Genomic DNA, 16,530 nt, shown 5'->3' with positions numbered 1-16,530 from the left:
AAGATGTTCTCTCAATGTTTTAAGCTTTACTAGAAATTTTACAAAACAATGGTAATATTTCACTTATGTTCTTGGATTTTCCTCACAGTTAAATACACTGAACATAATCTTCCCATAAGTTATTTACAAAACTTTAAGCTATTGCCACTATACATTACAATAACTTTTATTTAAGTATTAATTATTAATAAAAATAAAAGCCATTGTTCTTTATAATATTGATACTTCTAAATCATGTAAATACAAAACATATTGCATTACAATGCTATAGGTGTCACTTTTTCAAAAGTTAAAAATATTGCCATGGTAAATAACAAAGCTAATAATTTTTTATATATATGGCCCTGGCGGATGGGGTCCCCGGGGCCATAAATGGCCTGAGGAAGGGGGGCACGCAGCCCACCTCCAATAAAACATATTTACAGCCATCAAAACTAGCTAACAGTGTTATTTAGGTAACCTTTAAAATCTTGGCTGTTCCTGATAGTTTGAGAAGAAATAATCAACATGTGTCCATGTTGTGTGTAGTGGGTGAAGACTACCAGCTTCAAATAGAATTTAACTTGCTTCTGTGCTAAGTGTCCCATCTCATGTCCTGCTAGACAATATGGGGTTACAAAACGTGACTATGTTCTATTTTCTGCTTTAGACAAGTTTTAGTTCGGTAAAATTGAGTGACTTGTATATAAGAGCTTATCTTGATGCATAATGTGTTGGGTGGGGTGGGGGGGTGCTAAAGTAAGGTTGTGTTACAGCTCCAGGCAGGGTGTGTGCAAAATAAGCGGCTCAGGCTGGCCTTGGTCTGCTGAACTTGACAATCTGGTGCTAACGACAGAGGGACTTCAGCCTTGTTGTGATTGAAGCCAGGAGACTGCCCAGGCCGGCTTTGTCCTCTACACAGGAGTCTGCAGACGAGGCTCCGACTGGAAGCAGGTTCATAGTCAGCCTTCACCAGGGGCATCCCCTTTATAATTGTCTTTAAATAATAAAGTCTAACGCCGATTTATACCGTTTACTAAACCACGTAAACTTTTATGTAGTTACACGCTTTTGAGTACCAGCTAAAAATGACATAACCTGCTTGAATTTCGGACACAAAGATCTTAAAACAGTTTCCACAGGTATCAAACTCTAGGCCTTATAAAGTAAGGTAACTGTCAACAAGGCAGGGATGAAGGTTAGCGCTAAATCCACAAAATGTCATCACGATAAATCACCTTTGTTAGAGCCAACCTGGGAGAGCGAAGGTGTGCATGTTTGAGTTTTCTTACCACTGCACAGTGTTTTGAGGCCCTCATAAAAAAACTAGTTGTATCGTGTTTGCAACGCTACGCTGACTGTTTTATACGTCTGACAACTGTACGTATTTTACAAAACTGCTTTGTTCTCCAAACAGCGGCAGCTATATCCTTCTGGCAATTCGGTATTAGGGTTAACAAGTATGTTGGTTGGCACGCATTAAGGGAATAACCCAACATGGCACACGCCGAAAGCATCTGTATCGATTTATAACATCTTCATATACAGAAGAGCGCTCTGAAGGAAGGTTTTTTTTGGGGGGGGGGGGGGGGGGGGGTATGTCAAGGGAGTAGTTATGGGACGACTTAGCCCTAGCTGTAAATTTGTGTTGACCAGTACGATAGTTTTCCATCGAATGCGCTTGCGGTATATTAATAAAGAAATCAATGTGTATCGGACTATATCGAGGTGCAAAAAACCCGAGGGGAATTCTGCTGATTAAATAGAAATACAACCGAAACTAATCCTGACACTAATCCAGTTTGTAAAGCCCTCCTACTCACACGCCAGAACCATACACCAACAGATCAAAGAATACCCTGGAGCCGCGCGGAACGACATTCCGAAACACCTAAAGCTCTACAAGGCAATGACACACTGTGCAATGTAAAACTGACAGTAACTAAACAAAAATTATTTCCTATCAATAACTTGTCCAAAACACAACTGCGAGCATCTATTTCTCCCCCTCATCATCAATTAATCGGATGCCCAAAATGACTTAATTCCCATCTTTTCCACACTGGGTGACTTTAAGCGTCTCCGTTCGTCACGATGTAAACAACGGGCGCTCACAGAAACTAAATAAAGTAGTTTGGGCGCAAAATAAAACATACATTGTGTTGCTTATCCTATACCCCTCACTCCCGGAAGCATGTTCCCAATCGAATTACTCACACATTTCACACTTGGCTGCCTCTCCCAATTTACAGTTGGGTGGCTGAGGGAGGGGGACGTGCGGCCACGGTCAGATTGTGCGTCTGTGAAGCAAGTGTGATTCGGGAAGCCCGTCTACCTCCCACCTGGTATCTTTAAATGATGCCTCCTCCCGTGATGAGAAATAGGCGCCAGTGGCAAGCAGGCGTTCCACCTTGGGCGGGTGGGGGGGGGGGGGGGGGGGGGGGGGCTTAGGGTCCACGCCTGTCTGTATGTAACGGGCCGATAAAGAGACACCCGCTTTCATAGTGTCTAATATTAAGCAGGAGGCAGTCGAGAAGAGCTGTGCAGTGCGCTATCCTCTTTGGGTACTGCTTATCAACGTACATTCATTGCGTTTGATATTCTGGGGCCTCCAGATGTGGGTAGGTGCTGAGCCAATCCGCCCAGGATCACACACCCCAAGTGTCTACAGCATCTACACTGTGTCGTACTCGGTCAATTTTAAGAGAGTGGCCTGCTCTGTATACTTGCACCAAACTGTTGCCCGGAGCATAAAACCCGTTTACAAAGCTTAACGTTGTGAGGAAACGATAGTGTTTCTTTCTGCACATACCTAGCACGTCCTGATCAGGAGGGGCATATGCGCCCTTATGCCTCCAGGATGAACCATATTGGCGCAGCATATATAATATATTACACTCCTTCATAGACGGGCTGCGATCCCTAGGATCTAAATCACCTTAAGGTGGGCAGGAAGATGGCCAGGAGATATTAGCAATATGCTCTGTAAGACACGTGGGTTTGTGTCGTGCTGTGGAGTTTCCCCAAGGCCACTACCGCAGCATTTCAACTCAGGTTTTGCAGACATCAAAACGTTGATTAAACCTTCAGACACTTTTAGAGTCGGGTCAGGCTGTAACCCAGCTGGCCCAGTAAAGTGCCCGCGGAAGAAACAAATAATTGAAGCTAGATGAGCAGCGCACCAGAGAAACATAGATTCCGTGGACAGATTAAAAAGCAATGGCAATCATGTTGGCTTTGCCAAAGTTTGCTTTATCATGGTCCCCGTAAAACGTAACTGCTGTGAAAGCTGACAAACCTTCATCTGTAAAAAAAACGCTGGCTACAAGCAAACACTAATTCGTGTGTGGATGTCTAATACTGTTACTCCAGCTAAATTGGTGAATGGGTGATGAGGGCTGCCCTATATCCCTATGCTGTAGTGGGTGAGTGGTAGAAAAATGTAAATTACAGAATAAAAAACCTATGGGTGAGGAGCACTGGCGGAATGCCCCCTTTACCAACGTGTGTCTAATATATATATATATATTAATGAAAGGCTAAATACAGACATAAAATACGCTCATTCTCCGAATAGTTACTATTTCCTTGGTGTGGATAGCAAGGTCTGCATGGATCCTAGCGCACGGCCACTGACTGGATAGTAAAATACAACGATTATATGGACGAAGATGGGCCTTAGGACTGTGTACCTCAATGCGTATGCACATAAGCCCCCGTTCTGAAATAAATAATGAATGACTCCTTAATTATCAATAAGTCAGACTCGTCGAAGAAAGTTTTCTGAATCCGATACTCAGAAACAGAGCAAAAAACAGCTCTCAGCATAAAAAGGCTTAAAAAAGAGAAAATTAATTTAGACCGGTCAGTGGGTTAATCTACTGAAGAAATCGTTTATTCTACCGAATGTCTGCAAAAAACCACATATATAAGAACCACTGAATTAAATCACGCTATGCTTATGATGACAATTATAATATATATCGTATTTATCTCAGAGCCTACTGCAAATACAAAACCTTTGAGGTGCGACAGTTAAAAGTTACAGTAATAACATTTGCTTTCTTGGCCAATAATTGCGAAAGGCAAATGCTAAACAGAACAAGTGGCCCTTGGTGGTGAGACAGTAGCCACGGCTTGGACCTCGGCTCCATACATTAGTCGTCAGCGCCCAGACAGGGCTCATAACGCTGTCTCCTTACTAATAGCAACCCCGTTTACAATGAAAGTGCCCCACAACACTGTAAACAAGGGGAAGAGACAAGTCCCCATTAGCCAAAGCAAAACATTTTCACTGGATAAGCCGCGCTGTCGTGTTGTCGTCAAATCAGCCGCGGCGGGAGTACAAAGCAGGCCGCCTGGCCCAGGAGACAGCCAGTCTGCCGGGGGCGCCCCTCCATCGCCCAAAGAAGGCAATTTGTCACTTTTCCACTAATAACACGAGCCGACAGTGGGACGCACTGGGGGGGTGGGCGTGGGGGCAGGAGGGAGGCCGCAGTCTGCCGCGCAGTCGCCACAGGAGCCCGCCTGGGCCCAAGTGCCCTGATCGGCGGCCGATAAGCGCAAGCCTGCAGGGGGCGCGCGCGGCCTTATAAACAGGCGGCGGCGGGCGGGTTGCTCACTGCAGCGTCGCACGCCTAGTTGCCAAGCACCCGGAGTACGTCCCCCCGCAGCCACCAGCAGGAACATGGCCCCCGCCTGCCGCGCGCCACTGGTCCTCTGCGGCTGTTTGCTGCTGCCACTGTTCGCGTTCGGTGCGGCCTTCGACATCCAGCTCTCCACCAAGTGCATCCCCGTGCCGCCCACCATGGGCCTGTGCCAGGACGTCGGCTACTCGGAGATGCGACTGCCCAACCTGCTGGGGCAGACCTCGGTGGCCGAGGTGGTGCCCAGCAGCGCCCAGTGGCTGCCCCTGCTGCACACCGGATGCCACCCGCACGCGCGCACCTTCCTCTGCTCGCTCTTCGCACCCGTCTGCCTGGACACGTAAGTCTGCGCCGCCCTGCAGTGTCTGTTATTGAGGGCACACCTTTCCGTCACGGCGGCAACCTGTCCAGCCCTTCTGTTTGCCCATTTTAAAGAGCCCAGCACCCTTAACCTTTAGTACTTAAGAGATCTGAGACAAAAAAGAGGATGAAGTGATCTGGTCAGGCTCATACAGGTTGCCCAAGTGAAGATGCTAGGATTACATTCAGATTCAACTTGAGGGACCACACTTTCCACTTGCAGCCTTTCCTCTACTACAATTCCATACTGATCTGCACACAGTGGCCATTCGATAGGCATCTGCCAAGGCAGACTCACTGTACATTTCAGATACATTTCACGGGGCAAAAACGAAGCAAGTTAATTGGACATTATAACTTATGTTTTTCATGAAGATGGAATGTAGATTTAGGGCATTCTTATGTTTGGGGCATTTATGTTACGTTTTCAATCGTGGCATAACTAGACCAAACGAAAGTTGGGCTATAGTCGCAGATCATTAAGCTAATCCTGGCACATAAAAAGTTACCCGGCTTTGGGGGTGCAACTCAAACTGGTCACTGGTGTAGGCCAGAGTGTTCAGATTTGCAATATGATGTTTTGTTTTTGATTCTCGAATCAGGTACATGCGCGCATGTATGATTATATAGTATGTTCACGCGTGATATATACATGTAAACACACAGGTGTTTGTGCAAATACTTCAAATGATAATGAAAATTACACGAATAATCTTTTACACTAGCGCAATTGTGAATCAAATTGGTTTTGGACTGTCTTAACACGTAGCTGCAATGAGTACTAGTACATTTGATTCACGTTTCAAATGTGAAAGTTGAGACTTCTGAGGGAATACCATTTTTCTCGTGACTTGACAGCAGTGCAAATCGTACACAGCGAAGCAGCCACGATTGCTTGCGCCTTGGCTGATCGATTTTGTAAATATGTTTATAGTTAAAATGTGTGTCGCATTCTGGTACACCAATATCCAAAGGACGAAATATTGAATCAAAAATGATATATTTTATTTGGTCGCACGACCGAGGTGGTACACAAATGAATAAACAGTACATTTCACAAGTTAACATTTGACGGTGAAATGCATTAATGCATCTATTTGTATAGATACAGTACAAACTGACTACAATATAGTCTCCCTGTTGTGAGCACACGAGAGCAGAGCAAACAGTTATTTGGCCGTGATTATGCAACGTGGTCTGGTGGGAAATTTGAGAACAACTTAGACTTTGTGGGTGGCTGTTGCTTGTTTGATTGTGTCATTCAGAAGTTGTCATCTCTCCCTGCAGGTTTATTCAGCCCTGCCGCAGTATGTGCGTGGCCGTACGGGCCAGCTGCGCCCCCGTGCTGGCCTGCCACGGTCAGAGCTGGCCTGAGAGCCTGGACTGTGATCGCTTCCCGGCCGGTGAGGGCATGTGTCTGGCATCTATCAGCAAGGAGGACCAGTACATCTACAGAGGTAGGTCACTCCAGACAGCGCCGATGCCTTCTGCTGCATGCACCCCAAACTGTGCCCGTGTGCGTACCCCGAGAGAGTCAGCGCATCACCCATCCCCATACCTCCTCAGGTACTCCAAAGTAAGTGCCTGTTACCTTCACATCGAAAGGGAGTGTACACTCAATAGAGTAGAAAACACTGGGACACCTTAATTTCGTAGCTAAAAGAGCTAAAGGTTAAGTGTGTACAGATGTTCTACACCTAACTCCACATATATGTACCTTGGAAGTATATATAACTTCGATGTACGTAAATGTGGAGTTAAAATTAAGAAAATCCATACTTCCCTATATGAACGTCCCTTTTAATTTATTCAGGGTGTTAAGATATCATGACATTTAATCAAAAGCGTCTTCTATAACCATGTGTCTGCTGCTATATCACTATCCATTAACCTGCGCATGGCTGCCCCAAGAGAGGGCCCCCGTCCCTCGCGGGGTTGCAGACACTGCACTCATACCTGTGCCAGGCTCGGAAATAACCAGTGCCGCTCGTCTTTTTCCTTGCAGAGTTTCCAAAGCCCACCTGCCAGGGATGCCCGGTGCTCGAAGACGTGGTTTCGCAAAAACTAGTGCTGGAGTCCTTCTGTGACAATAACTTCGGTGAGTTTGTTTCCGACCCCTCTAGGCCAATCTGGCCAAGCAATTCACCTGCTCCGTGAAACTGGGGCGGGGGGGATGAGGGGAAGGGGGGACCACACGGGGGTATGGGGGGGGGGGGGGGGGCACACGGGGGTATTTCCAACAATCAGATCAGATCTTTCAAAGTACAATTTGAACAATCTGACCACCCCTCACTGTGTTGTTAGCACTGGCAAGTAGTTCTTCCTAGGATAATCGCGCACCTTCCAAATACAATAACAATATGAAACTTATTATGGCAAATTAATCTCGAGTACAGTTTCCCCAATAACAGGTTTACTTTTCTAAACATGCAAAAAGGCCTAGTTTTGCTGCATATTTTAAGTATATGTTTTCCCTTCTAAATGTAACTGCACATACATTAAATGACGGATGCAAAGCTAACTCTTAGTACCCCCATATCTTGCTTGACACCCTCAAACTGTACTGCTTTCAAAGTACTCTTATTTCCGGGGCGTGTCGTCGTGCTTTTACGAAGCAGCCAACCCTGTGTCTTAAAGCATAGATGGGCCTAGGCCATTTAGTCTTCTGCCAAAACGAGAGGTATTTTGCTTGCATATCCACAGTTTTGAAGATATCTGATGTGTGGCTTAGGCAAATAAAATAATCTGCCCAGGATCACACAATGTTGTAAAATTAGCAAAACATGAATTATGGTTTACATTCGGGGAGTTCTCCCACTAGGCAAGAAATCATGCACACCTGCAAGCTCTGCCCAGCCACATGCCTCGAACGTATTTTGCGTCGTGTAATACAGTTGTCTCGCTGCCTTGAATTAACCACTTGTGGTCAAGTGTCACTAGTTAATGGTCACTCAGTGGTGCAGTATGTGTAAAGTTACCAGCTGGCTTAACAGCTTCATTGTTTCAGCCCAGTCTTTCCTTCTAGAAACGATTGTGTGACTGGTTGCTCCGAATGGTTCCCCTGAGGTAGCTAAGCACTATATCTCCAGAATTCAAAGAGTTGAGAATTAAAATCGCAAGGGAAGTCACCCCCGAGGATATGGATTCCTCTGGTACCCCTAAGTATGGGGCATCAAGGTGTAGTGGTATTTCGTTATCAACCAAGTGTTATCTTTGCAACAGCACATAAATGCAAGTCAAGAACAATATGGCTGAACATCTACCCTTCTTTTCAGCTGTGAAGGTCAAGCTGGCAAAGCGGAAGGTGGTCTCTGGCGAGCAAGAGTACGAGTTGGAGGGCCAGGTGGAGTTCATCAGCCAGGGCCTGCTGCTACCCTACGACACCCGCAACCTGGTGCAGCAATGGCTGCTCATCAATGAGAGCTGTGCCCTCAAGATGACCCGCAGCAACCGGTCCATGGTCTACGTCATTGTGGGTGACGTTCAACATGGCAACGTGCTCATCAACAGAGTCTTCCATTGGCAACGGAGAGATTCCCAGCTGGCACTGGCCGCCAGGAAATGGAGGCACCACAAGTGCTAAATTCTGTATATGCCTGAATAAGACAACTGTGGTACTTGGTCGCTAATTGAAAGGACTAAGATCTTGCCGTATGGTCGATACTTTACAGTGAGCCATGGAAAGGTCTACAGTGCATAGGTCTACAATGCATCGCTGCACATGCATCAATTGAAAGTAATCCTGCATCATTCCTACTCTTTCGGTACCAAGAAATCTCTCGTTTTCAGCGAATTATAGAACATTGTTATGCACGGATGGATACAAGACTTACAAGACCGTGTCCTGGTATCACTGACTGAACACAGCTACCTTGTGGCCAAATCATAGTATTTTTATGGGTGTATTTGTATGATTTGCACAATGTATGTAACATTTTAACTGAAAAACACGAAGGCACTGTTTACACTTATATAAATATAATATGTAAAAAGGATTTATCATCATAAGTGGGCCGGAACATTTTGGAATATGTGTACTGTGTACATACATACGTGTTCTGTCCTAACATTTAAAGCGCTTCCATAACTATATTATATGTGTATATGATGTATATATAGATATATATATTACTATAAATCTCTTAATCTCTTAATGCAAGAAATGCTTTAAGTGTATTTTGTAGCCCTTGGATGATGCCTGGGTGTTGATTGGCTTAAGACATAGATGAACGCGAGAAACTGAATGATCACACTGACGTGTAAGCGAGAGGGGATGTGGGCTAGTGGCTTTTGCTTATGTGACTAAAAGTCATGGGTTCTAATACCACTATTGGCTCTTGGCCGAATTGTCCGATTTTGGGCAATTCACTCTATCTTCCAGAGACTTGAGTTTTTGTTGCGTTTTGTTAAATGAAAATATATACCTAAGGATGCTTTTCCACTGGATAACGCCCGGTGATAAGCACTATGTGATGTGAGCATTTCTTCTCCCTCAGTAAGACACATAAAACAAGCAATACATGGGCCTCAATGGTGTAGCACTAGCCCCCGACACAACACATGTAAATATAGAACAGTTACAATGAACCCTCTCTTGATAGGCACAGGGACTCCTACAGGCATAGCAGGGGTGGCAGCAAAGTACAACCAACTTGCCTACAGCAGACAAAAGGAGGATCAGCAATGTAAACTCCACCTACGTGCACTAGTAAAACAGGGAGCAAGGAGGGAACCATGGGACAAGAGCAGGGCCAACCCTTCTCACAGGCACCCTACTGGTACAATATTGGCAATAATGAAATGCTTCGCCTTTCAAAGTACCCCCGCATCAAGGCTCGAGCAAAATAAAAAGGGTGTACACGGTGATTGCTGACTGTGGGGTGGGGAGAGGAGGGCGAGGAGACGTAAGCCCACCTATTGTTGTGGGTGGAGCGAAGTAGAAAGCTATGCTGATAATGCAAGGTGAAGAGCGAAAAAGGTGTGGGACAACGTGCAGGAGGTTTACAATTCACGCCCCTGTTGTATTTTCCAGTCCTCCCCGGCTAGGTAGTGAAATACAGCACTATAACTGGAACCCTCAGGATCCCCACCCCCTACCCGGGCCCCTTCCCCTGCTGTACTAGAGGTGGCGGTGCCCGGCCTCCTATGGAAACTGAGGATTCTGATGTATCGGACTCTGCAGCGCGCCATTGCCCCTAGGACCATGGGCGCGCGCCTACTGTCCATTTACGCGAGGTCAGAGGGGAGCCGCAGCAGAGGAAGTGATGGCGCCAGCGGCAGGAAGCTTCCAGGTACAGCGGGAGTGACTGCAGTTCCACAGTGCCCAGGCTTCTTCAAAAAATGCACACACCTTTCGACAATCTTTCACAGAGAAGAAGTACGGCACTGGGCCACCGCGTGAGTGTTACTGGCAAGACGTTCACGTCCAACCACAAACATCATCTGCTGGAATTAAGGTGACCAGATTTTGAAAAGCAAAAACGGTGATGTTGTTTATTACTTGTATCCTTAACTCTACGATCTTTCCCTATGGCATGTATTTTCCAGAACGCTGATGGCTCTGACTCTTCCTAGAACCATGGAAAAGTCAGTTTATACTTGGCCACAATGAATTACCTCTCTTTCAAGAAAGTGGCTGCAGTTTACTTACTACAGGTGACAGGCCAAACAGAAGTAGGACTGAACAGTGTGCTGCCGATTTAAAAAACTTGGCGCTGGGCATCGTTCTACCTCAGCAGGGATGCTAAAGTATGCCGTACTAAGTAGGGGTCGCATTTAGGGGTTTAAGATTTTTTACCTTAGACCTCAAAGGGTCTATACAGCTTTAGACCCCCACAACAGGCATTGGCAGAGCCCATAGGTCTCGCCTATCTTCAGCATTAACTGAAGTTGCCTTTGCCAGTACTATTCCAGGTACTGAAAAGTATCAGCAAAAAAAAAAAAAAAAAACAGGCAAATCCGTCAAACCCAGTACAATGATTTAAATACACGAGCATGCATCACCAAACGTGGGCATATGCATCATGACATTGCATGAACCCCCTGGTCACTACTTATACGTCAAGAGGCTGTGGCAGCCTTTTTACCCATCTGAATTTACAATTGCAAAATATGGCAGACACCCTTCATGGTGTGGTAAAATAAAAAAATATGTTGTAGTGCCTTAAAGCAAATTAAGAGAAGGTCTTTTCCGGAAGCAAATTGCAATTATTGGGCCCTTCTAAAAAGGTGTACTTAAAATTAAAGCAAAAACTAACATGAGGGGAGGTATTTGTACACCACCGACTGTAAATCCAGTTTCGGAAGATGATCAATAATGAGACCCGTTTGTTCACCGATTATCCTTATAGTGAGTTCAGATGTGCTATATACATATGTTTCAATGTAATATATGGAAACGACTATCTTATGGACGTGTCATGCTATAAATGTCACTATTGCAAGTCCTATCTTTAATAAAAAGGGTTTAAAAAAAAAAGAAAAACACTGAAGTAGTAATGGAGGAACAGGAGGCTGTAGGGTGAGGAGGTCAACAGTGAAATTAATGTTACCAGATTAGAAGCAAGCAAATGAGATGGACTAAAAGCACCAGCCAATGATAACCAATACGTTTTGGGATTGTACACAATAGGTCTTCATTGGCGAGACCTAAACAGAAGTAGCACCGAGGAGGAATGATTATTAAGGAGCGGCAATCTGAGGGCCTAATAATTGAATAGTAGCACGACTACAGGGTTCTTCTAATACATAGGGAGCAACACCGTGGGGACAGTGATAAATAAGGCACACGTAATGGGGGTGACAGAGATGTGGTATACTCAGGGTAACTGGAATGATGCAATTGTGCAGCCTTGGCGTTTTTCGCATAAGAATAGATTTGCAACATTTGGCACATAATCCACTATCTGCTGCATAATATGCAGATTTTAACACACAAGCATTGAAAATGCAATATGTCTCACCCTCGTTTAAGTTAAAGCAATTCTGTTTGTAATTAGGTGGCTTTTTAGCTGTGCTTTTATTAGTGTTTTTCAAACTTACATGTACATACATGCATATGTATGCATATATGTATATGTATGCATGCATTTATATTTGTATTTATATAGATATGTAGATTATATATACACACACACACACACACATACATATATATATAAATGCATATGCAATATATGTGCATATGTATGCGCGTAGAGAGAGGTGTAGAGGTAGAGAGTAGTAGAGAGAGAGGTAGAGAGTAGAGGATGAGCAATATAGAGTAGAGTGAGTAGTAGAGAGTAGTAAAGAGAGTAGCAGAGAGTAGAGTAGTAGAGAGTGAGTAGTAAAGTAGTAGAGAGTGAGTAGTAGATTGAGTAGTAGAGAGTGAGTAGTAGAGAGTAGTAAAGAGTGAGTAGAGTAGAAGTGAGTGAGTAGTAGATAGTAGTAGTAGATTGAGCAGTAGAGAGTAGTAGAGAGTGAGTAGTAGAGAGTAGTAGAGCATGAGTAGTGAGTAGTAGAGAATGAGTAGTAGAGCGAGTAGTAGAGAATGAGTAGTAGAGGGAGTAGTAGAGAGTATTAGAGAGAGTAGTAGAGTGAGTAGTAGGGAGTGGGTAGTAGAGAATAGTAGAGTGAGTAGTAGAGAGTGAGTAGTAGAGAGAGGAGTAGAGAATGAGTAGTAGAGAGTAGCAGAGTGAGTAGTAGAGTGAGTAGTTGAGTGAGTAGTAGAGAGTAGTAGTAGAGTAGTAGAGAGTGAGGAGTAGTAGAGTGAGTAGTAGAGAGCGAGTAGTACAGAGTGATTAGTAGAGAGTAGTAGAGAGCGAGTAGTAACGAGTGAGTAGTAGAGAGTGAGTAGTAGAGAGTGAATAGTAGAGAGTGAGTAGTAGGGAGAGTAGTAGAGTAGTAACGAGTGAGTAGTAGAGTGAGTAGTAGAGAGTGAATAGTAGAGTGAATAGTAGAGAGTGAGTAGTAGAGAGAGAGTAGTTGAGAAAGAGTAGAGAGAGAGTAGTAGAGAGTAGCAGAGAGTGAGTAGTAGAGAGTGAGTACAGAGTGAGTAGTAGAGAGTAGTAGAGAGTGAGTAGTAGATTGAGTAGTAGAGAGTAAGTAGTAAAGAGTGAGTAGAAGAGAGTGAGTAGTAGATAGTAGTAGTAGATTGAGCAGTCGAGAGTAGTAGAGAGTGAGTAGTAGAGAGTAGTAGAGCATGAGTAGTGAGTAGTAGAGTAGTAGAGCATGAGTAGCAGAGCGAGCAGTAGAGAGTGAGTAGTAGAGGGAGTAGGAGAGAGTAGTAGAGAGTAGTAGAGAGTGGGTAGTAGAGAATAGTAGAGTGAGTAGTAGAGAGTGAGTAGTAGAGAGAGAGGAGTAGAGAGTGAGGAGTAGAGAGTGAGTAGTAGAGAGTAGTAGAGTGAGTAGTAGAGAGTGAGTAGTTGAGTGAGTAGTAGAGTAGTAGTAGAGTAGTAGAGAGTGAGGAGTAGTAGAGTGAGTAGTAGAGAGCGAGTAGTAGAGAGTGATTAGTAGAGAGTAGAAGAGAGTGAGTAGTAACGAGTGAGTAGTAGAGAGTGAATAGTAGAGTGAATAGTAGAGAGTGAGTAGTAGAGAGAGTAGTAACGAGTGAGTAGTAGAGAGTGAGTAGTAGAGAGTGAATAGTAGAGTGAATAGCAGAGAGTGAGTAGTAGAGAGAGAGTAGTTGAGAAAGAGTAGAGAGAGAGTAGTAGAGTGTAGTAGAGGGAGTAGTAAAGAGAGTGAGTAGTAGAGAGTGAGTGGTAGAGAGTAGTAGAGTGAGTAATAGAGAGTTTTAGATAAATATCCTTTTCTGAATGATTCATCCTATCTTTATGGACAAAAACACTTTTGTGAATTCGTCACCAAGATGTAACCACTACCTAGCCTGGCTAGCTGGTTCGAAGCTGATCTGCGTGTATTCTACACTCAACCAAGGCCTTCCCCTCTCTCGGGGCAGTGGTGAGCGAGCCAATGACGGCTTGAGCATGGTTCCAGTCAGATGTCCCCCCCTGAGCGCTTCTCGGTGCCTCGAGCCGAGCTCAGAAGCTGTGTATTGCACCCTCTGCATTCATGCTCCCCCTGGCACATCATTCTCCAGGCCCCTCCGGGTGCTCCGGTTTAGAGGGTACTCAGTGTCTGCCTCTACTTCAGCGATCAAGATGCAAAAAGCCTGTGTGACACGGGCTAGAAAACCCCCAGCACACAGGGGGCTTGGAGAATGAGGTGATGGAGCACAGAGGGAAGGGAGGCAGAAAAAAAGAACTAGGTGGAAGAGGGCTAAAACCGGATTGGTAGGAGTAAGAAAGAAAGAAGGAGAAACAGTGAAGCAACTAGGTGGAGGAGGACTATAACCGGTATGGTGGGAGTAAGAAAGACAGAAGGAGAAACAGAGAAGCGAGATGTAGGGGGGCACTTGGAGCGAGAACAAAGCAAAGTGAGAGATGATTGAAGATAGAGAGGGGGGCTAGAGACAGTAAGAAAATGTTTTGAGCATGTTATGTCTCATAATTTTGGTGATTTATTTAATAAAATACAAGACATACTTTCTTACGGGTGCAGAAGTGTGATGCAAACAGACTTAAAAAGGAGCTAAATAAATAAGAACACTTCGCTTGGGGATGTGCAAATGACACATATTTGCCGAAACTCTATTTTCAAATATTATTGCTTGTACACTATATAGTTTTATGAGTAAAACAGAAAGGGGAGGGGGGCGTGGCTGGCAGCCGAACATGGCGGCAGCATAGAGGACTAGCTCCGGCGGGGAAGCGACCTCTCCATCTATCCGCACGATAATCCGTGACTGTTTGTTACCTCCAACGGCGGCACCGAACGCCCGGGACCGGGCGGGACTGGCGGCAGGTCTCCAGACGATAATCGAACACTGAATGCCGGAGTTATCGTCGAAAGTGGAATCGACCGGAGCCTAGGCCCACCTCCGGGCCCTCAAGTGCTAGCTGTGTCCGACCGGAAGTGCAGCCTGCCTGGCAGCCGCAGACAGGAAGTGGTCGGTGCAGGAGCCCCACGCCCAGTAACGGTCCTGTCCTGTGTCATTCGACTCGCTCTCTCCAGCGACGTCTCATTGGAAGGGTGGCCGCAAACTACCGAAGCCACCGACCACACTTTGCCCGACAGACCGTGTAAGAGTCTAACTTTTAACGACAGAGGTCCTTCCATCCGGCACCGGGAGCAGCGCGGCAACAGCCCGTCTACCTGGCACCCCACCGGACCGACGAACTGTATTCCCTCCGTGACCGAACAATGGCCGGGAAAGGTGTGAAAGGCGGCACAACCCAGACTCGTATTGACCGCTTCACCAGCGACAGGACCGCTTCCCCTCCGGCGGAGGGAAAAACTCCCCCTGTGAAACCAGGCGAGTCCGGGGGGCCGAAGAAGGCGACACTGGACGATATCATGAAGGCTCTCACTCAGGTCCAGGCAACGGTGGGCTGTATCTCAACAGAAATCACCCTAATCCGCGCTGACTTTCATAAAATGGCGGAAAAGGTAGGCTCTCTGGAGCTCGTCACGAAGTCGCTGGTGGAGGATGTCTCGGAACTGCAGACGGCCATGGAAGCGGTCATGGCCGAAAACAAGCACCTTAAGGACAAACTCGACGACCAGGAGGGCCGCTCCAGGCGAAACAATGTGCGCATTCTTGGCGTTCCGGAGTCAGAAGGTGTGAGGGCTACGGATCTCTATGTGGAGGACCTCATTAAGACTCATCTTAAACCCAAGGGCCTGTCGGCCTTCTTTTCTGTGGAGCGAGCCCATAGAGTCCCGGGTGGTCAACCGAAACCAGGGGCCGCACCGCGGCCGATCCTAGCGAGACTTTTTAACTTCCGTGACCGGGACATCATCCTGCAGGCGGCACGTGTCTCGCCGCCGGTGAAAATTCTTAACTCAACGGTAGCTTTCTTCCCGGATTACACGGCGGAAGTGGCCAGGCGGCGAAAGACATTCTTGGACATTAAAAGAGAACTTAGGAAACGGGAACTCCCATATTCTATGATCTTCCCAGCCAGGCTTCGGGTGGTGGCGGAAAACAGAACATGGTTTTTTGATGACCCAAGCACTGCGCGAGACTGGCTGGACGGCTGGCGTCCGGCTTCTCACTCTCGTCGCCCTGGACGGACTAAGACCGGCTCGCCTCACTCTGATTCCACCGCTGCAGGTGCCGAGGGTACGAACAGTGGCAGAAGCTCTCCGATACGAGACGAAACTGCTTTGAGTCCGGAGGTGGACCCTTGACCACATGTGTGCACTGTAAAAGTTTGGTACTGTGGCTGGAACCGTCATGGACACTGGGCCGAGGGCCTCCGTGGAGGGAATGAGGGGCCGCTGATTCCGGAGCGCTCCTCACCCCCAACGAGCAAGTAACTGTGTGTTTTCTTTGGGGTGGGATGAAGCACTCTGCTAGATTGGGGTGGCGGGCAGTTTGGAGTCCGTGTAGCAGGGAAGCAGGGAGGGTGGGGTTGTTGGGAATGGGGGGGTTGTGTTGGTTGTTTAATTTGAAATGTTTGGCTCAACTTCTTGTCTTGGAACTGCTAGTGTTCACGCTTGACCG

General features: G+C 46.2%; 1 protein-coding gene across 1 annotated transcript; it reads left to right on the top strand.

Annotated features, from left to right (window-relative positions):
- Positions 1-4,665: 4,665 nt before the first annotated feature.
- Positions 4,666-8,996, top strand: LOC147750717 (secreted frizzled-related protein 2-like). Its single transcript, XM_086936744.1, has 4 exons — positions 4,666-4,965; positions 6,273-6,442; positions 6,991-7,083; positions 8,261-8,996. The coding sequence occupies exons 1-4, from the start codon at positions 4,667-4,669 to the stop codon at positions 8,566-8,568; spliced, it is 870 nt and encodes a 289-aa protein (XP_086792870.1). The 5' UTR covers position 4,666; the 3' UTR covers positions 8,569-8,996.
- The last annotated feature ends 7,534 nt before the right edge of the window (positions 8,997-16,530 follow it).

The sequence above is a fragment of the Lissotriton vulgaris genome, chromosome 1_1 (assembly GCF_964263255.1).
Source record: "Lissotriton vulgaris chromosome 1_1, aLisVul1.2, whole genome shotgun sequence".
In the NCBI taxonomy this organism is placed as follows: domain Eukaryota; kingdom Metazoa; phylum Chordata; class Amphibia; order Caudata; family Salamandridae; genus Lissotriton; species Lissotriton vulgaris.
This window is presented reverse-complemented; position numbering and strand designations above follow the sequence as displayed.